At 40.3% G+C, this 22,214-nt stretch overlaps 1 protein-coding gene across 2 annotated transcripts in view; it reads left to right on the forward strand.

Annotated features, from left to right (window-relative positions):
• Window positions 1–22,214, forward strand: part of hdac4 (histone deacetylase 4) — a 117,435-nt gene that overhangs the window by 12,449 nt on the left and 82,772 nt on the right. For both annotated transcript variants that reach the window (XM_087830234.1, XM_006793686.3), the window contains exon 2: window positions 1,944–2,138. In XM_087830234.1, coding sequence (XP_087686360.1) covers window positions 2,117–2,138 — 22 coding nt within the window. In that variant the 5' untranslated portion in view covers window positions 1,944–2,116. The remainder of the gene's footprint in view (window positions 1–1,943; window positions 2,139–22,214) is intronic.

A 22,214-nucleotide genomic window follows, 5' to 3' on the forward strand; every position in this document is an offset into this window, starting at 1 on the left:
CTTTGCTGCGGCCGCCGTGGGGTTTAAACGGACTGATTGCAGCTCTCATTACCACATGTTTGTTTTCAGCTCTGCCGACACCTGTTAGACGTGACAGAGGTGAGTTTTAGTTTCTGCCGGTTAAAGTCGAAGAGCCAGAGGCCTCTCTGTGTGTTTGTTTGCGCACCGCTTGCAGTTTTGATTGCATAAGACACACAAACACCAGGCAGTATGAAAAGTTTTCTTCCCCTCTTTCTTCTGCTGTTGACTCAGAGGTGAGTCTAAGCCTTCGTGAAGCCTCTGTTTGCATTTCATTTGGGGCTCTACTACAGCCTTTCATTAAGGCAGTGACTTTCCCAGGCTGACCATGCAAACTGTGGGAGCAAACACGGTAACAGCGTAACAGTAATAGATGTGATCAAATCTTAAAATGCTTGCAAAGGCGTGTACCCCGGTGAGCTCTGATGCATAAATGTGAAAAATGCCGTGTATTATTGTTGCAGTGCTTAATCACCGATGTACACCTGCTCAACCAAATTCAAAAGCTTCTCTTTGCTGGGTGTGGCTCAGGCAGTGTTGTGATGACAGTTCTGATAGTGACTCGCTTTACTCTGTAAACATGCTGTGATTTTAAGTAAAGCCAGATGGTTCAAATGAATCATTTTGATTTGATAAAAAAAAAAATAAACATCTTATACAACTTGCCAGTTTGTTTTCACTTTGTTCTTTCTTTTAGTCTCCGTTTTAAATTTGCTCGTGCACTGAAAGTTTGGAAGACTCACATGGACATGTTGTAGCCGCCTCCTGTCACTTGAGGGCAGTGTCAAAAATATGTGGATCAACCCGCCCTGTGGGCTACTCTTATTACTGTTTGCTGTGTTGTTGGTCCTTTGGTTTAGCCCCTGCTGTGGAGAAGAGATGCCAAAATATACAACAGAGTGCTAAAAATGAAAACGAATGTCCAGTCTGCCTTTTTTGTACTTTTTTTTTTTTTTTGTACTTTTTCCCTCTTCGTAGTTAGCTCCACTGTTGCTCCCTTGGCTGTTCAACCATCAGCATTGGAGAACATCAGTCCTGTAAGCCCACAAGCTGTTGTGGAAGTTCATCTTCACAGCCCCTGCATAGACTGAATTCCCGCTCTCACTTTCTCTACTTAGCCACAAATCTCCACCAAATCCAAGCTGTTTAACACCTGCACTGCTGCCCTGAACTTTTCTCTGTATAACTGAGCAGAGTTTTATGTCAAAAAGAAAATCTCCAAGCCAGTTGGATTGAATATTAAAGAGTATTTACTGAAGCAGCTCCCCAGAGCAAAGGCTGCGTGATGTCCGATTGTGAGAATGGAGAGGGTATTTGTCCGGGGAAATTCTCTGCAAGCCATGTGTGTTGCCTGCTGAACACACTCTCACCTAAACTGAACTCTGTGTTTCCAGCATTGTTGCAGACCGCCTCCTGCTGTGTGCTGCATGTGAGAAAGTGCAACTCAGGACCGTGTCCTAACTTGATTCTTGCCACATTTTCCTCACCTTATAACTCACTTTTAGCAACAATTGTAATTGTAAGACTATTTATAACAGATTTACAACAATTAGGAAGTTGCTGTTGAACATTAAACGCTTGCCTTTGTTTTGTAACAGCAATAGCAGAAATTGCAGTGCAGTTTATTTTCTAATTGTCTGTGATTTTCACCAACTGTGTGTCAGAATGTCCTGGACAGTTTTGTGCAAGAGATTTAATTTAAATTGGGGCTGAAGAGAGGCAGAAACTTTGAACTGGGGTCATCAGTTCTTTGAAAGCTGGTTGGCATGCAGGGCTGTCTGTGCTTTCTTGCCTGTGCAGGGAGGGATAAATGAATGGCAAAAACCATAAACGTGTTTGTTTTAAGTTTGTTTAAAAATTCGGATTATTGCAGTGATAAATGAGCCTGCGTGAAATCCCTGCTTTTTTGTATCTCCTCCTCACAGGCTGTTGGGTGAAGCAGTCCAACGAGGTCTTCACCTGTGCCACAGTGTGATGAATCCATGTTCCTCTTTGGTCGAGCTGGGTAGCGAACGATGGTGACCATGACAGAGGCGCACTGACGCCCTCGCTCCTCTCTTTCCACATCAAGTCTGCACGAGCAACAGCAGCCATAACAATGAGCTCTCACAGTTGCCAAGGTAAGAAATGAGAAATGTAAAATTTAAACACGGCAGTTTATTTTGAATAGATTTATAGCTGCTGTGTTATGGGAAAAGTATATATTCTTTTCCTCCTTAGCAGAGGTCTGGATTTTCTATTTTACTTAACTGGACAAAAGGTCCATTGTGTCCTCACTTCCCATCAAGCTCTGCTTGTGTTGGTCATGTTCAGGAAATTGATTTCACAGGCATTTATTAATTGTTGCAGTACTAAAGATTCTGTGTGACACAATGTTGCTTGCTGGCATCACCTTCTATTCTTTTGAAAAGTGTTTGGAGAAATGGTTGAGTCCCTGCCAAAAGGCTTTTCAAAGGGGTTTGTGTCACAGGGAATGTTTCATGTCGTCACATTACGGGGAAAACTGGCACAGACCAAAGATATTTACTGATTTCTTTCTTGGTCTTCTTCCTCTTTTTTCTTTTTCTTTTTCTTAAATACACTGCGTTATGCAAGTGATCGTTGGAGCGGGCCGTGTTTTCCTGTTTCATTTCCTTTTTATTTTGGTCATTTCTGTTTCCTGCTCATGCTTAGCCCATCTGAATATATGACATAAATTTAACTTAGCAGTTTTGTTTTTTTCATGTAATAAATCTGAATTGATGACGTTTCTCCAGTGTTTAGTTAAAGGAACAGTTGTATTCGTCGCATGTTTTTCATTTTATTTGGGGAGGTGGGATGTTTACGTCACGGCTAACAATCTGCTGATGGACAAATCTTTTGAAAAACAAGTGTCAGCTGTTATGAAATGAAATGAAATAAAAAATAGGTGAGGGATGATTGTGTTTGCATTAGGCCAGAGCATTCATCCAGTGCCAGACGTTCCTTCTCTTTGGGGAGCTCAGAAATTAAGCTCTCATTGCTCAGTTTCACTTCATGTTAGCAGTTCATTTCCTCCTTGTCGCCCTTCAGTTTGTGCAGTTCTGGTAAAGCCTTTTTCCACGTATGACAGATCATCATTTCCTATTTTTTTAGACCACCACTTAGAGGACTAAAGAGCCTTTTGTCTGACTTAAACTTGGGTGGCAAAGGCTGGCATGTTGACATGCTACTTGGCATTTTGGAACTGGGTTTATGGCCTTGGAGGCAGAGCTAGAACACACACACAGAAAAACTCTCTTATCCCTGCAAGACCTTCTCCTTCTGTCTGCCCCCCTCTCCCTGCCCTCGTCTCCTCTCTCCAGCAGCAGTAATCGGTGGCAGTCCTGGCTGAGGGGGATCTTGCGTCAATAAATCGTCATGCATAGCGACTCGCCGGCCTGGAACACAAACAGAGAGAGGGGCCGTCTGGTGCTGGAGGCATTGTATAGCTGGTTAAAAAAGCTTTGAGACCTCTAGAGTCTAACCAGAAAAAATCCTGGATGTTGTATGCACTTGGGTCAGAGTGTATTGTGTAGTCTCAGTCTTGTTTTTGCCTCTCGGACTGGCCCCAGCCTCCTCTTCTGCGATGATATGGATGCTGCTGTTTAGTACTTTATGTTTGCAGTCTGGACAGAATGTGTAAACAAAGTAGCCAGAAACTTTGACAAAGTGAGACCAAGAAAACTCCCCGCTGGATTTTTTCTTGCCTTGAAACCATGAAATGCTGGCAGCATCTTAACGTGTCTGCTTAATGTCCGCAAAAGCACTTTAACGTAGTAGGTGTGATGACATTCTTGACTAACGTATCACTTTCAACATGACGACCACTTGCTTTAAAGTAACTGATAGTTGGAGCTCTGAAGATCGCTTTTTATGGTGTGGAGCTTCAGTGCTAATCAGCAGTGAGGCTTTAACAGCGTTTAACCAGTTGGGGGAGATAAAATGATCGCAGTGCTGTTTAACAGACCATTCACATGGTTAAAGGTGAGGTTAGTGCTGTTGTCTCAGGCTTAGTTGTGAGTAAAATAATCACTGCCCCAAATTTGAGAACCAGCAGCCTTACTGATAATTACACACGTGATCATTTTGGAGATCATTTTGCATGTACATAATAACATTTTACATCTAAAATTTCATTTTAGAAGTCGAGAAGGTAGAGACGTGTTTACGTGGGCTCTCTCCTGCTACTCTGGCTTTCTCCCACAGTGCAAAGATATGCATGGGTTGGGTTAACTGCGAATTCTAAATTGCTAATTAATAAATCTGTAGGTGTGAACGTGAGTCTGTCTCGCTTCCTGTGACGACGTAATAAAGTGAATCAAAAGCAGACCCACAAATACACACAAAATAAAAGAAGTGATCACAATAAAGGAATCGCACCTCCTCAGTCTTTTTTTAATTTAGACTGTTGGTTTATGGCAGATGGCTGTGAATTATTCATGTTTTTGGGATGACCACAGCCATGTGTAGATTTTATCCCAGAGATTATTCAGTATCAGGGAGGAAGGACGGCACAATAAGTGCCTCATAAATGATGCTGGAGTTGAAACCAGATAAGACTGTTTTGTTTTGTTTTCTCTACTGATCAAGGCAGTGGGTTCTTCATGATCTTAATGATTTTCTTTTTTTCCTTAGCTCTCGTCAATTTTGTCTGGTTCTAGCATTTCAGTAGTGGTGCTAATGTGGCAGTTTTAAACTAAAAATGCAGGGTTTCATTCTGTAGTCTTTCCTGGAGGGTCTGTTTCCTGTCAGAATATGAGATACGTGTTTAGGCCTTTGGGGTCAGCTCATTCCTCTAACAAAATTTAAGCCCAAGTATTAGATTTAAAGGTAATCAAAGGCAGCTGCTCTGCAGTTTACGCTCCTGCATTTGAAATAGGAGTAATTTTTAATTCTTTCACTTGCCCTTCCTTCTCCTCTGTCACTCTAATTTCTCAGTCTGTCTCGTTTTCTCTCTGGCTCCAGGTTTTAATCAGAAATTGTAATAAAGACTCTCAGTGGGAGCTATCAAAAGCTTGCAGTGGTGGATTAGAAGAGAGTGGCTAGCCTGGGCCAGGCCACTGCAAGTGAAGCATAATCTTCAAAAAGGGAGCTTAACACCTGCCGGTCCACGCCGATGATTCCTCATTTACAGAGGCCGGTGTCGCGGTATCGGAGAAGGCTCGGGTGTTAATTGATGGTTTAAGTCTGAACGTTTTGAAAGTTGTCTAAAGATGACTGAAGTCGACCGAGTCGAGAGACAGAGTGAATTAAGCAGGAGCTTAATCAGAGGAAGTTATCAGGAAGTCGAACACAGAGCGAGGCGGTTCAATTCATCTGGGCTTGATTGCAGCCGTGCACAGAGCAGCTACTGCTATCTAGTAAGAGCTGGAGGAGCACAACGGTACTCTCTCCTATCCGAGCCTGATTGCTGCATTCAAATCACGCAGCGCGGTTATTGTTCTAATTTATCCTTGGCTCTGCAGAATATTTCTCAATGGAGTGATGGATTGGAATGAGAGCTGAACCGGAATAAACAGAAGCATTTTTAGGAGAATAATGGGAGCTGCTGTGGAGAAATAAGATTACTGCTTCATGATTGTCTTCCCCTCTACAGTTTTCCAGACTATTCCATTCAAGTAGTCTCATTGTCAGATGAAACAAGTGTGCGGTGCAGCCTTCAGAAGAATTTATTAAGCATTCAGAGCTTTGCTGCTGCCGCTGCTGGAACGAGAAGCTCGGTACTGAATTGCGGTTTTGTGTTTTTTGTTCTGCATAGTGTTCTTTCACGTAATTAAAGATCATTTCATAATTAGATTATTTTTAGGGCTGTTTTTGGTAGCAGTGACAATGTGGTAATGGATTTTTAACGTCCTCTCATACCCGGCCTTTTGTGTTGATTTTTTCTTTCTTTTCTTATTTAATCTTTCAGCAGCCGTGCTAGTAAACGAGGCTGTCCTGAAACTTAATACTTGCTGCATGTGACGTTGCTTTGTGGGGAAAAGAAATAAAATGACAGCATGAGCTGACCTTGTATGTAGTTATAGGGTTTTGCCCAGATGTCCGGTCTGGCATAAGTAGTGAAATGAAGAAAATGATTGACCTCTAAGATTAACGCGTAAGGCTTCACATCTAGAAGTGAAATGCAAAAGGGCCCCATTGTCTTTAAGACCTCTGCCCAGCAGAAAGCTCTGAAAAGAATATCCATGTACTGCTGTATTTCCCATCTGGCTGTGGGATGAAGTCCGCTGAGTTCAGCAGGGGACAGCTGAGAAGAGGGAGGCGGGTCAGGTGGGTCTCTGAGGATGTAATCCTCCTGCTTCTATGAACAAAACAAAAGCAAAAGTTCCAGCAGTTACACAATCCCTTTTAGGAAGGACTCTGTTCACCCTGGATCTCTCAGGGCAGAATGAACTTTTCCAGGCATTAATCCGAGGATAAGCCCCGAGTCCCTCTAACTCTGTGTGCCACGGCGTGCTAAAAATGCATGAAATACCCCACGGAGCCGCCGCACTCGCTGTGATTGGCATTCCCCTGCAGATTTGTACTTGTGGCACCAGTTTGGTGGTTTGAAAAAGCAGGTCTTGCCTTGCAGGAAAGTTGCTTTAAAAATAGAAACTGCGTGTTTCAGAAACAGTTGGGTGGTTTTGCACCGACTCAGTTCCATAGATTAAGATTAACTGATAAGCAGTCATCCACTCAGACCACAGTCTAAACACTCTTATCTCAACTCTGCCTCTTAAGTTTTTAATGCAGGTCTGATAAAACTGACATTTAACAAGGTTTCTATTTGCTTTGCTGATTAATGTCATGGATGATGAATAAACTTTTAGAAATGACTAATTCATTTAGCAGAGGAAGGTTTATTTTTAGATGTTTATTTTAATACTAAAACGATATTTAGAGACTGTCGCTGATACTCTCATACTTTTGTAAACTTGTTTGTAATAATCTTGGTTTATCTAATGGAGCTTTTATTTTATTTTTAGTGGATCAATTATGATTTTTTTTTCAGAAATATACTCTATTACAGTTATGCATATCAAACATGGTCAAGATATGTACGAGCAATCTCAGGGAGCTAAAAGCTCAGCTGTCAGACTCTAAATGCTTGCACTGCTTTATCAGTTGCTTAAAGTCAGTCTGTCAGTAATTTTTGAGGTTATTAAATACATAAAAAGGTTTGTATTCTTAATTATAGTGTGTAGTTACATTTTCCAGCAAACTGATGCATTCTCACGAGCTTGTAATTAATCTCTTAAAAATACATAGGAGTTGGGTTTGTAGTTTGTGGAATATGTTGCCCCACCATATTTAAATGCAGTGGCTGGGACAGAGATTAATGCAAATAGTTGTGTTTCTCGTATGTAGCTAAAACTGACCACATACATGGAACATCAAAGGTGGAGGAGAAGAGAACTCAATGGCTAAAGGGCAACAACAGGTTATAAGCTAACTGTGCCAGCTAGTATTATGCTCAGGTATCCTAAAAATCACACTTTAGCTCCCACAGTTTGATTACATCCTCACATCATATGAGAATTTATTCACTTAGCGTCAGAGCCCAACAATGTTACGTTCACTTTAAAGACAGTTTTATTAACGCTGGCTAACAGCAGCTAATGGGGACTAACAGCAGCTAACTGAGGCTAATGGCAGATAACAGCAGCGCTTATTGACAGAAAACAGCATATTGCCATCAAAACATCACTCATCGACTTCTTTCTTTCTTTCCTCTGTGTTTGTGGAACTTTTGACTGTTCTTGTCTTCTCATTGTGATACTCCCCAAACAATCTGATCCTGGTTAACATCATTTAAAGTAGCAGCCTAATCTTCAGAGTTTTGCTAGCTGATATCATTTCACGGCATCTTATTCATGATTAATTCACAGAAACCTTCTTCTCTCTCATTCCTTTCCTCTGTGAGAAGATAATGTCTCAATCAGCACCAGCAAGCAGCAGTAGGGCGTTGTGCCACGATTCTGCCATGTGACGGCTCTACTTTGAGTGGGGTCTTGGTGCTTCTAGCCTGCTCAGAAGGTCATAATGGAAGCAAATTGGCCCTAAACCTTCCTGCCTGTTGCTTTTACTGAACAGTACTACAAACCAACCCATTCCAAGAGGGACTTGACATTTTTTTTTAAGCAGCACTACTCAACCAGTTCTCCAGTTAACTGATGAAATTCAGTCTGCAGCAAGAGATGATTCCTAATATGGCACAAGTGACTTTGTTGAGGTAGAGGAAGACGATTTCAGACGTGGAGGTTTCTGGCTTTATAACTCAGATTCATCTGGGGAAATCAAGGTTGTTTAAGTGAGTGTATTATGTTCCTCCTTCTGAACCGTGTGCTCACCAAGCCTTTTGAACTCCTACTGCTCCAATGGAGCTGCTCAGCTGCCAAGAGTCAACTCCTGTGGTTGCACTTGGCAGCTTGCATGTGTGAATGTGTGCAATCTGAAGCCTTTTTTTAAGACATACTGGCTTCTTATTAAGTATGTCTTAAATAAATAGCAGGTAAGATTGCTTTTCATAACATTTCTTCCGTATGACATTGCACTGATGTTGCTGGTCAAATTAAAAGCAAAGCTATATTTAGATATCTTGTTTCCATTGCCATTCGTGTGTGTGTGTGTGTGTTCCATCTTTTAATGTAATATAAAAAACAGATCTTTGTGGAATGGAAAGATCCTCGATTTGTGTGATATTTTTGTTAGCATCAAGCTGCTTGTTGGCTGCAGCGCACAAAGCCATAGTAGTGCTGCTGCATTATCTGTGTTTTGGATAAACACACTTGCTATTTTGGATGTGGAGTGATACATGAGTGGGTGGTTGATATGCAAAATGTCAAGTTTATGTTTTCAGGTATATTTAGCCGCACAGAGTGAACTGCAAAGACCTGTGAACTTTTAAAGAGTCAGATAAAGATGAAAACGCGACCTTAGTCCGATCATTGGCGAGCTGAGGGGAAAAACGGGAGGAAGACACTTTGACATTAGACTGGTGTATCACTGCTTGGCTTCATATGCTATAACCGCGCTTTAAAAATGTATTATACTAATGATATTAAGCTATGTTCTCTTCTTTGGTCAACTGCCACTGATTTCACGATATGAAATGAAATTATATTGGCTGTGGTTAATGTGGCTATAATTTGGAATAGAAACTAAACTCTTGGGTGCTGTCTGGTTGTGTTTTAGTGCTCTAGGTTGAGTTGATAATGATAATTCAGAAAGAACAATGGATTGGCTGATTTTATTATTGATTTATTTGATGAAGTCCTACTTTTAAGAGCAGAACCTCATCAAGAGCAGCAATATCTTGTTCAGCATTTCTTGACCAAACAGCAGAAATGACAACTAACGCAAAAATATTGCTCTTATGAAATATACTCCAATAGGCGATCTTTGAAAACTTTAGCCAAGTCTTTGTGAAGCAACAACTGGCTTCCTAATGTGATAGAAGTGGGATTTTCTTTTTTTTTTCGCACATAGGTTAAGACAGGAAGCCTTGGTGGCTCAGACTAGCCACAGCCTGCTTTTCATCCAAATATATTATCATAAACTCATAAGATCGTAAAACTCTGCATTATCTAGCATACCCATATCACCAGAGGCTACATGAAGCCTTTACTCTGGGGAACAAGGAAACTTCCTGAATTAATCTATGCGAGATCACCGAGTTCAGCCACGCTCGTCATCAGTCAAATTGCATGTAAATGAGGTTTGTCGTCCTCCCACTTCGTAATTTACCAGATTTCTCTTACATCCATTACCACAGCGTAGCACACTCATTTCTCCAGCTTTCAGAGGCAGCAGCCTATTAGATGAATGAAGCAGCAAGAGTCTGCTTAGACTTGGTGTTGGCTAGATAAATGAGCTGGTATAAATGCACTAGTTGGGTAAGAAATATGACTCGCTGTGACCCATGAGTTTGGAAGCTTGTTAACCGGAGTTAACTCCAACTCTGAGAAAGATTGTAGTTTATGAAAGGTGTATTTGCTGTGAGTGTGTCTGTGTACGCATATATCGAATATAAGGACTTGCTCCTCTGCTGTAGCTCAGTGAAATGTCACTGATTGTTGAGCTCATGCTAAACTATCTCCTCTTTGTCAGGCCGACGATGATTTTGTCTTTGTGTCTGCGTCTATCGGGCTCTCTGTCATTCTCACACGATTGCAACGGCAGCTAAAACTCTATTAATGAGCATCCGTGCAATAACAAGCCACTCTGCAAGCATTTCAATGCAGAGGAAGATGCTGACACAACATGTACCACACGCAAACACCGCTTCTTCCGTGGGAATGTTTATTTGACCTGACAAAGATGCACACTCAGAGGATTTTTTGGGTGGGACTGAACAGTTGGTTAACACAGAAACTAACACTTGGACAGTGAAGACTCCTGTGGGTGTTGGAAAGTTAAATATGCAGGTGTTTTAAGGATTTTAAGAGGGTATTTCTGGGTTCTGATGCTGTGACTTGTCCTTCTTCTAAAATATTTTATTTTTGAACCATTGGAGATCATTGGTGTTTATTGGAGATGGCACTTGGATGAGTGACATAATGTTTCTCCCACTGAAAACGCGGCGTTCAGATGAACAGAATCAACCTTTAGGCATTTCCTTTGTTGAGCATGGTCCAAGACAGATCTCTCGAGAGCTGTGCAGAGCAGCTCATCCTGTCAAGATTGAAATAGTTGACATTTAAGATATTTGAACCTAATATGAAAAGTAATTCCTCTTTTATCATTAGGCTAACCATATTCTTCTAAATTCGCTCTAATGAAGTAATCACAAGTTTATGTTAGTGCAGGGTGCCTTGAGGATTATTAGTGGCAGGGCTAAAAAACAAAACAAAAAAACAGGGAAATATGCTTTTGATCTATTTATAGGCCCTATTACTAGACACCAGTTATCCACCCTCCCCAGTGTTTTCCTCTCCTACAACTGTATTTTATTTAGAGAACAAAGGACATTTTGTTGGGAGCACAGATCTAATGGAGCTCTTATTCCTTTTTGTTCACACCAGAAACACACAGTAGGTTCATACCAAAACATAAACAAGCCACATCAGAGCCCAGTCCCACTGCTGTCTTCGCGGTGGTAGTTTTCCATCATAGAATTGATTTAATTGCACTGCCAGCACCTTTGAATACCGCTTTAAGGTCCAGGTGCACAGTGTTGCTCTGGTCTCACCCTGATGATGTTATGAGCTTGGTGTTATGTCTTTATAGGCGGATCAAGGCAGCCTGTTGCATTACTCAGTGAGGTGAAGCCCTGTAATAATGTTGGCAGCGATCTAAAAGCAGCCCTAGATTACAGTGCCTGAATGACATCATTACTCAGCCTTAGTTGCCGGCGAAGTGTCACTTAATGTGCTGCAGATAAGACAGATGGCTACAAATATTTGCACACGGTGAATCATAGATTCTTAAACATTTTCTGTCTTTCATGTGTTGTTGTTGTTGTTGTTTGTTGTTGTAGATATGTATATATTTGTTTAAATATCCAAATAAAGGTCAGGGCCAGATAGACTTTAAAAGACTTTAAAAACATACATTTGCACCTAGAAACTTGTGGTCATTTGGAAATCTTCTAGAGCTTCCTGATAAAATATTTTTGGTCCTGAGCTCTTAATTAGAAGATGTAAGGCTGTACTTACTTTTTCACATGACTGCAAACTTTCTGTGAAAATTTCTTTATCATGTGATGTAGGGCTGTTGATGATGATACATGTCTGTTAAGAGCTTTACTTGTTGCAAGTAAGAAAGGTATAACTAAGAAATGGTCCTTGCAAGATATACCGACCTTGTCATTATGGTGGGAAATTACGCTAGAGATTTATAGGATGGAGGAGGTAACAGCTTATGTCAATGACAGGGTGGGTTGGTTCCATTCGTGTTGGGATAAGTGGGTCCTATATGCCAATACCCATAAGCTGAATCTTCTTTTCAAAGCTTGAAACCACCAACCTAGCTAACTGGTCACTCCCAACTGTTTTTTTTTCTCTCTTTTTTCTTTTTCTTTCGTTTTGTTTTGTTTTTCCCTTGTAAATTGTGTTGATTAATGCCTGTAATCACCTTCGTGAAGTAATAGTTTAGAAATAAAGAATTAAAAAAAAAAGTTAAATTCTTGTGATTTATATCGTTACCGGGACGATAGATGTCTTATATCGGGATATGAGATTTTGGTCATATCGCACAGATTCATCATCCAATGACATTTTAGATGCAGCGAGCGTCCCACACTTTCAGGCCAGCAGAATTTAACCTTTTATCCCCTAGATGACATTCAGAGGCAATCTACTAATATTCAGGCCAGAGAAAATAGACAGCTTTCCATCTCAGCTGGCAAAGGTCAGGCTGGACACAGGCCTCTGCTATTGAAAGCCCTTTTGTTGCGACCACAACAAACAAGCAAGCCATTCTCAGCTCTGTGCTGGTGTAATTATGCTGCATAAAAACAAGCGTGACAATTTTAATTGTAATTAGAGGGGGAAAATTGGTGAAGGGACTGAGCCAACTGTAAGCAACGCATTACTGTATGTGTGCGTTAGTGTGTCGGTGTGGGTCTATTAGTATTTGAGGACATACTCCTTGTGTTTTTGCCCCGGACAAGCACAGTCACAGGCCCTTTCATTTTTCCCTTTTATGTGAATAATGAATCCATCGCGGCTGACACTTATTGAAATGGTGCTTCAAAATCAAGCGGTCAAAGGCTGTAATTGTAGCATGTTTAGTCATACTGTGGTTAGAGCAATGACTGTATACAAGATGGACGATGCGACACCGCCTGCTACCATTGTGCAAAAATGAAGCCAAAATATCCCGCTTGTGGAGACTGCCATCTTGCAAATTTGGAGCCAGAGTCTGCGCAGTAGTGACTTGAGGTGGAGCGACTGTGTAACGCTCCCGCCCACACACCTGCTGGACGTGACCGCTAACATGCCCCCTACACTTTTTACGTAGCCCAGCGGCTCAAGTTTTTTGCTGGTTTACCACGACTGACGACTCGTTTAATTAAGGTAAATACAACCATGTCACTGTTATAAAAAAAAAGAAACAGCTTATCACCTTATAGTTCTAAAATCACTCTGTTGTTAATTCGTTCGCTAGATTAGCCGCTAGCATACACACTGTGTTGGAGGCTTGTTGCTAGCTAGTTAGCGATGCTACACACCTGTTACACTAATAGTCTGTGTTATTGAAGGATTCAGCACTCCTTATGTTTGTTTTTTTTTTAATCCATTTTTAGACAGCGATGAGATCAGCTGCACACTCCACAGAGGCCCAGAGTTACTGTTAATATCAAAAATATAATGCTGTCCTTTGAGATTTTAACATAAGACTGAGTGTCATGGATCTAAAACTGTTTAAATCTCTACAGCCTGGTAACATGGAGACTTTAAAAACATCAGCAGAACGTTTCAGTAGTGTAGTCTAATTTGTTCTTTTCATTTAGTAATAGAGTCCATATTATATCAACAGCTACATTCACCCTGGAGAGAAACTTGTGAGGGAGACCATCAGGACCAAGCTGGGTTTCCTGGGTCCAGAGGTTTGGAGAAACTTCTTCCCTTTCTTTCATCACAGCTGTCCTGTGCCATAAGTTCTGTTAACCCGCTGAAAGAGGCATCATTTAAGAAACAACAGGAAGACTGAAGCTCTGATTGATTGATCAAGCAGGACTCATGATCTTCACCAGCAGCTCCCTCACAGGGAAATCTTCAGCACTCCTCCGTAGGCCCGCCCCAGGAGATGGATAAACCCAGCATTTCATCAACACTGTGATGAGACCTTTGGTTTGTGTAATGTTATAAATACTCAGATACTCCCCAGAAGCTCCAGGCTTATACATAAAAATATTATATTTAGTCCTGTAGAAAGTTATATATTTAAAAATATATGATCCTCTCTGGTTACTCTGGTATGAATAACTTTGAATCACTTTACGGTAAATAACACTATCTGCAAAAAACTGTGATATATATATAACGATATATATCAGATGACGATATAAAAACATCTATCGTTTCATGTTACGCTATCGTTTGTTTCGTGGTGTCGCAAAATAAAATGTTTATGGCAATATTTTTTTTCATCGTTTTGATGGTCACTGTAGTTATTATTAATTTCTTAAAGTTCTCTCTTTCTCTTATATTTAATATAACCACACTACAGACAGACAAGCGCCTGTTTTTATGCGTTGTCGTTAGCAACAACGCTGGTAAAACCATCGCGTGTCCGCTGGTTTAGTTTCCACAAACCTTTCACAATAAAGCTCAAGATCCTGTTGAGACTTTTCAAAATAAACGGAATCACGTGAAAGACGCAGAGTGTTTACGGATGAGAAGTCAAAAAGAGCCGCCAGGTGCTAAAAAATAAACCTTAGACTCAAACGTTAGAACAGGCTTTTCCCCGCAGCACGCCGTGTAATAAATACTCACAAAGAAAACGGCGGATGTCACAACTTCTGTCTAAAAATGTTTAGTTTCAAACACGACGCCCAGCTGGAAACACTTCACACAAGTCGAGCTGCCCGAGATTCACAGAATTTACAGAAAATGTTAAATTTTTGTGATTTATATCGTTATCGGGACGATTGATGTCTTATATCGGGATATGAGATTTTGGTCATATCGCACAGCCCTAATGTGACGACGCATTCGTCCTTAAAGTTGCTAGATGTGACGATTTGGTGTCCTGGATTGTGTAGCGTTGGAAATACATTTCCTAAAATGGGTTTGAACCAATAACCTTTTATCCCCTAGATGACATTCAGAGGCAATCTACTAATATTCAGGCCAGAGAAAATAGACAGCTTTCCATCTCAGCTGGCAAAGGTCAGGCTGGACACAGGCCTCTGCTATTGAAGGCCCTTTTGTTGCGACCACAACAAACAAGCAAGCCATTCTCAGCTCTGTGCTGGTGTAATTATGCTGCATAAAAACAAGCGTGACAATTTTAATTGTAATTAGAGGGGGGAAATTGGTGAAGGGACTGAGCCAACTGTAAGCAACGCATTACTGTATGTGTGCGTTAGTGTGTCGGTGTGGGTCTATTAGTATTTGAGGACATACTCCTTGTGTTTTTGCCCCGGACAAGCACAGTCACAGGCCCTTTCATTTTTCCCTTTTATGTGAATAATGAATCCATCGCGGCTGACACTTATTGAAATGGTGCTTCAAAATCAAGCGGTCAAAGGCTGTAATTGTAGCATGTTTAGTCATACTGTGGTTAGAGTGAGAGTGTTCCAGAGAGGTCTTTCTACCTTTATTCAGCCAGTTGTTCATTGGTATTGGTACATTCTAACATTTCATCGTGGGCGTGTTTTCTTTCTGTCATCAAAAGATCAAAATCTGTAGTTGAACTGAGGTGAACTAGTTGTTAAGTTGGTGTTGTGCATGGACACATAGGGAATAGTCAGTCATTCACTACATTGTGTATTTTGGGACCAGATCCAGTGGTAAGGCAGCACTTTTATCAAGCACACATTGGCAGTACGATTGATTAAAGATGTCTGATAGCGGGAGAAACTGGAGCGCCCAGATGAGACTAGAGCCAGCTCTTGGCAATAGTGGGAAGGAAAACTCCCTTTTAGCAGGAAGAAACATTCTCCAAAACCAGGCTTGGGAGGGGCAAGAATCTGCTGCCATGTACAGAGAAGTCAGGGGAAGTAATCAAGGTTTATAGTTCTGGACAGATGCAGATATTTCAGTTTAGATCAAAGTAGTAAGAGAATGAAGCCTGTGCTGACCCCCTTACAACAGGACTACCGGAAAAGTCTCTCGTAAGCAGTTCTGGAGTGATGGCACATTTTCAAACCATGGAGTATATTTACTTGGTTTAAGGCACAATAACACCTAATGAAATTGAAAGGAAACAAACTATCCTAAATGGCTGTGTGTGTAGTTTTCTGTAAGTATACAAAATAGACCATGAGATAGGTTTAAGGTCCTACTGCATCACCCTACAATGAACATGTTCTTAAAGCTGTGTGGAAAACTCAGCTTGTGTTTCCATGGGATTGTATTTTCTCCTCCCTGCCACAGACAAAGCATGATCTTACTCAACCCACCCCCTCCCCCACATCCCCACATTTGCTTCAGTCAAACGATTTATGTCTAATTACCGGGTATAAGCTCTCCACTTCCTCTGAAAGGCTTCATATTAGAAACCAAATCTTATAATTAACCCATCCTTTCACATGAAAGTAATGGCAATGCTCTGCCTTGTCAGAGGCCCATGTTGACAGTTCTGTGATCTCAGCACAGCCCTTCCGAACACTGCCTCTCTAAATATGCCAGGCGTTTAGGGAAAGATGAGCTGGCTAATGGACTGCTTACTAGTGGAATGGAGTGAAGAGATTGACCTTGAAGGTTTTTGTTTAGTTAAGTTGTCTGAACAGAGAAAATCTCCTCCAAGTAGGAAAGTAAAGGAATCTGATCCACATACGCTTTCATATGTGCCTAAATGTCTGTTTAGTTTAGATTAATTACACATTCTATACAGCTGCTGACTTATGGGGCAGAAAAATGAAGCCACCTTGCATGTGCCAAAAACTGCAGTTCCTGAAATGTCCACTTGAGGCTAATCCTTGTTAATATCCATAAACAAGGATATTAACAAGTTTGCAACCGTACTCGACAAAAGAAAAAACAAGTTACTTGCTGATTTTTCACTTTCTGCAAACCAACATGGAGGATGGTGCAGCCGTTAACATTGTTGCCCTGCACTGTCGCAGTAAGACGATTCTGGGTTTGAACCTTCTGATCACCGCCAGGGTTGTGTTTGCAGTTTGCACGTCATCCTGTTCTTCCTCCCACAGTCCAGAGATATACATGCTAGCTTAAACAGTGATTCTAAATTAGCTGTAGGCACGCAAGCAGGTAAAGCACTTAATGCATGGGGTAAAGTGGTGTACAATTGCCTCACTAATTTAGCAGGTTAATATGAATAGGGAACCTTTATTATATAAAAGCCAAAGCTTCCATCTCAGTAAATTGTATTAAGAATTAAAGTGTGTATTATTAGAGGTGGTGCTACTTTGAGTGGTGTTTAGCCACGGATCTACACCCTTTCAAACATGTTTATGCTGTTTGTGCCATTTTCAAGCATTTATAGTACAATTATAATTATCTGACAATTAATTATGACTTGATGTGTCGATATTTTGGACTAACAGCCTGTCTGTGTTCTACGTTTGGTGAGCAATACTTTCCTATTTTGTACTAAGTAGCAGACGTCTGTCTCTGAGTGTAGACTCGTACAGTCTATGTGCTGCATGCTGCTAACCAAGCTTGCTTGAATTAACTGATATTTTGGCACGCTACCCTCTTGTCTAAATATAGCCTCGTCTGGCTTAGAAAAACCAACATGGCAATGCCCATAAAGATAAAGTTTAGACTTCAGAAAAGCAACTTTTATAGGCTGTGCATATTTTACGTTTCTGAAGTAATGTTTTAAATTTCATTCAGAATTTAATCATAAATGTATCTATGGTTTTTGTGTGTCCCCCATGTCCTCTTTGACAGGTGGACCAATCTGAGTGAAACTTTGCATGAACTTCATCATAAATACACTGACTATTCTATTTTTTGAAAAAAAAAATCTATTTATTATTTAAAAAATTATGTTCATTTATCATCCCTCTGCAAATGCGACTTTACTTTCTTTTGCGTGAATTCGTTTTTTGGGTCATGTTCACCATACGTAGCTTGTATTTAACTCAACGGTCACAAACATGTGTATCTGACAGAATTTTATTTGAGTCATAATTAACACGGAATGAAGAGTTTGAAAGAACACCACAGTTGATCTAAACCGATGAACACCGGCATAGATTTTGGCTATTTTTACACCAGTTTAACTTTTCTGCTTCTTGATTTATTGTCATCCTCTAAATTTTGGTGTTTTATTTTTTTTAACCTCATTCGTTCCTGTTTACATACACAAATGTGATTGGCAGCACAGCATGTGAGATGAGTCCCAAGTTATTTACATTTTTATGAGGTGATTTCTCGAGTTCTAAACAACACTTGTGTGAAAGTTGGCTCTCCTTCAGTTTGTTTCCATTGCTAACTGATCTAGGGGAGTTTCAGGAGTGGATTAGTGTTGCTGAAGGAGCTTGTTGACATCAGATGGCATGGGAACTATGAATCCACACACAAGGCTCAGTGAAGGAGCTCAAGCAATCCTGCACCGGGCACGTAGAGAGAGGGGGGAAAAACAAATAAACTAAGCCTAAAGTAAGTATCTCCACAGTTGGCTTGTTCCCATAGGCATTTGGTAGAGGAAGAAGATGGATACAAGGACATTCTGGTTGTCAGTGATAGACTTGGTTAAAAATTCCCAGTAATTCCCAACAATCCGAGTGGCTTTAATATAAGCTATTGAGATATCAAACTGATAATTTGATTATTAAAAGTTTATCAAATAAACTGGACAAATTATATCATTAAACATTTTTAAAACCAACTGTGATCAGTCACACCCTCTACATGCTGCAGAACGATCCAAAGATGAGGCAGTTATGACCCATCTGTGTTATCTTAGATACAAAAGAATGAAGTTACTTGTGTATCAAGACGTGAAGTTCAAGTGTAGTGCGTTATTTGGTGCTCGTGCAATCCGAACACTCAATGAAAGAAACATACATTGTAAGTATGAGCCCAGTATGAATATTAATAATTGTAATGACAGTGCAATTCACTCAGCATCAGACTGGTCTGTAATCCTATAGTAAACTCTTCTAAAACCCAAGTGAGTCACTATTATTACAGATAATCCCCTAGTCTGGTTTTGTGTGACATGCTGGTGAATGCAGGAGTAAACCACACACACACACACACACACACCATGCTGTTTACAAACTGATTGCATTTCAGCTATTATCTTAGTTGAACAGAAAACAGCACAAAGCAGATGGCTGCGGTGCATAATGTTACAAGATTGCTTTTATCTTATTTATGTTGTGCTGCATGAATGCTGTCAGCGGACTGTCATCAGCAGAATGTACGTCCCAGTATCCACTCGTGCTTAAGCAGATCAGGTTATTACACAGAGATCCACGATGCAGATATTCTTGTTTAGAACTCGAGCACAACAAGAGAATCTTGTTGCTTTTAAGCGGTTTCCACATGTGGATTCTGGACAATGTCAGGAGGATCAGGTTGGGAAAGTGTCCTGATTTGCCCTTTTTCTTACCTGTAGCATCAACAGTAGGTAGTCCACATGAGATGTGTTTTTCTGACAGTTAATGCTGTGTTTTGTTAAGTGGAGGGTTAGCAGGAGTTCAGACTCAGATGCACAATCACTCATTGTAACCTGCTACATTAATAGACTTTGTATCATAGAGCTCCCTGGATAAAGAATATTCAATGTTGAGTCCAGATGATTGGAGTCAATGTCCCACATACATGTCTTCATGTCCTCCACGTGATCTCTAGAAGAAGCCAGGGCTGTAATAAAACTATTGCAGTTAAACAAGCTGTGAAGAAAGATTTGTAATAAAAATGAAAACTAACTGAAATTATTTTGTGAACTTGGAAAACTAAAGTATTATAGTATTTGTTAGTTTGGTAAAAATGAAGCCTGAAGAAGCCTCTCGGATGAGAGGTGAAATGTCTTCAAGTAACTTAAAGAAGTCCAGACGCTTTTCTTTGCAAGCTCCTTTGACTACGATGACCTGGATGACTGAGAACCTTCACAGACATTTTGGTAAAAATGTTAGTTCAGTTTGCCTGATGAGGTATTGATGGACAAATTTATTCAGACTTTTGGTCAACTGCTTTCAAAAAGTTCACTGTTTTTATTCTAATACTTGCACTTCATTTCCTCACAATAAATCCAATTTATTTTGTTTTCAGGAATAGGGTAAAGTATCAGGGAATCTAATCTGGCAAACATGGAAAGAATGAGATTAAAGATTTTGTTGAGGAAAAGCTCTTGGGTTTTCAAACTGCTGTATGTTCGTGCACAATAACAAGTGCTGCAGTTCAATTCATTATCACCAAATGTTCTCCCTTTAATACGTCAGGACATCACACTAGAACTGTGCTGACGGCATGTTCATGGGGAACTGTTGTTGCACCTGGCTGCATGCGCCTTACCTAATGGTCCACTTAGAGCTTGGACACTTTGGACTCTTACACTGTTGATTGGTGTTTTGTGAAGCTAGGGAATCAGGTTAGTTTGACATGGAAATTAATATTTGGGCTCTGTGCATGGCAGAAAACGCAGATCTGCACATGCAAGTGTTCAGAATGGCACTTACAGTGAACGTCTCATAAATATCAACTCCATATGAAAAAAACAAAATCCACAAGTGGAGGTCACCCAAATTTAAATCAGCTGTGTTTTTTGATGTTTAAAAGCAGAGCAACAGGATTTTATGATTGCAGGCAGTCCAGAATGAATTTACATAATTCCTGTTGGATGAATGGACTGTAAATTTTCCCTAAAGAGGACTTTTAGCAGAATCAAAAATCGAAACCTTCTCACCAGCTGGGGCCAAACGAACAGTTCACATGGACTTTATATAAGAGTGTTTGAACACACCAGTCCAGTATTTATTGGTTCTCGTGTCTTTGAAGTCTACAGATTTTTTGCACTCTGCTTGAAATATCTGAACTTTTTGAGTTTGTTAAGATATACTTATTTAGCAATCGCCAACATACACAATAACAGTGCATTAGCAAAGGAGAGCCAAATACTTGAACTGGGGTTACCTTGCTCATCTCTGCTTGCTATTCAAACAAGCAGAGAAACCCCACCCTTCCCCCTAAACCTCTCTAGCACCCAAGTCCAGGAGGTTTGCCAAAAGCAGCCTAACACTAAACATTCACAGCACCGGGGAAGAGAAAGCAAACTCTGGGAAGGTACAGGATTGACGTCAGAGAGAGCCACATGTAAGAAATTCCTTCCTAATTACTGGGAATGCACAGGCTTTTTGTATAAAAATGTTCCAGTTCATATTCATGTTTTAAAACTTGTCTCTTTGTTTTGTCTTTTTGGTGTTGTGTTAGTTCTCTCTGGTAGTATACATTAGCCAGCCCTAAAAATGAACCACCTCCTTGTTGATTCCCCCTTTATTTTTTTTCCCCCTGCACTGTGGTTGCACTTAACTATTCTCTCCTTCAAACTGCTTTATTCCTTATGCTCCTCTTCCTTCCTTCCTTCCTTCCTTCCTTCCTGGTGTTGCAGCGAGTCCTCTTTTCAGGAATGTACTGAAAAGTCATCGAGTGTGTTTCATGCTCATGTTCCCATAATTGCATGAAACTAGACTCAGACAATTAGGCTAATGTTGTAGTGTTGTTGCTTACTTTTACCTATAAAGTCTTTGTACAGTAATGGATATAATCAGTGTCACAAATGCCATTGTGAGAACATGTATTAAGAAAAGTATTAACTATTAATTGCCTTCCCAGTTTCAGAAAATGTATGAAACTTTACTAAACAATCGATGATTTATGCAGCAGGACACTAAGACACAAAAGACCTGTGTGCATCCTGTTTTTACAGGATTCCATTGGTTCATTTATAAAGTTTAATTCACTTTAATCCTACTGTAGCTGTAGATCTTTGTCTTCTGTGAAATCACATATTTTTGCTAAAGCCGAGGTGGGGCAAAAAGTGGAACAAGATGTCTCTAAAATCGATTCCCTTTTCAGGGTCCTTGATAGAGTTATAGTATAGTGCTTTAGTTTAAAGAGAAAGGAGATGGGCTGAGTGGCGAGAGTTGATTTAGGAGAAAGGAGTTTGATGGCGAGGTGCGAGTAGGTTTCACACACTCACAGGGAGGATTTGTGCTGAAAATGGAGACGGTAGGAAGCTCGGGGATTTATGGAGGATCGCATATCGACTGGAGGATGACTTTGAAGCTTCTTCTTTCTCCCCCAGGAAGCATTTTATTAGTAGTGGAGAGCTACTGATCAGACACATTTTGGTGGACGATATATGTTGGAGCCAAAATGAATGTTAAATTTCAAATTCAAATTCAAATTTTATTTGTCACATACACAGTCATACACAGTACGATATGCAGTGAAATGCTTAGACAACTGCTCGTGACCTAAAGAAAAAAAAGAAAAGGCTATGAATAAGATAGGAAATAAATATGAAAATGAAAAAGGGTAAATTTAACTAGGAAGGAATAAAATAAAATATAAAAATTAAAGTTAAAAATGAGATAACTGTACAACACAAATTAGAATGAAGGG

The sequence above is a fragment of the Neolamprologus brichardi genome, chromosome 16, assembly GCF_056152115.1.
Source record: "Neolamprologus brichardi isolate AB-2024 chromosome 16, ASM5615211v1, whole genome shotgun sequence".
Lineage (NCBI taxonomy): Eukaryota > Metazoa > Chordata > Actinopteri > Cichliformes > Cichlidae > Neolamprologus > Neolamprologus brichardi.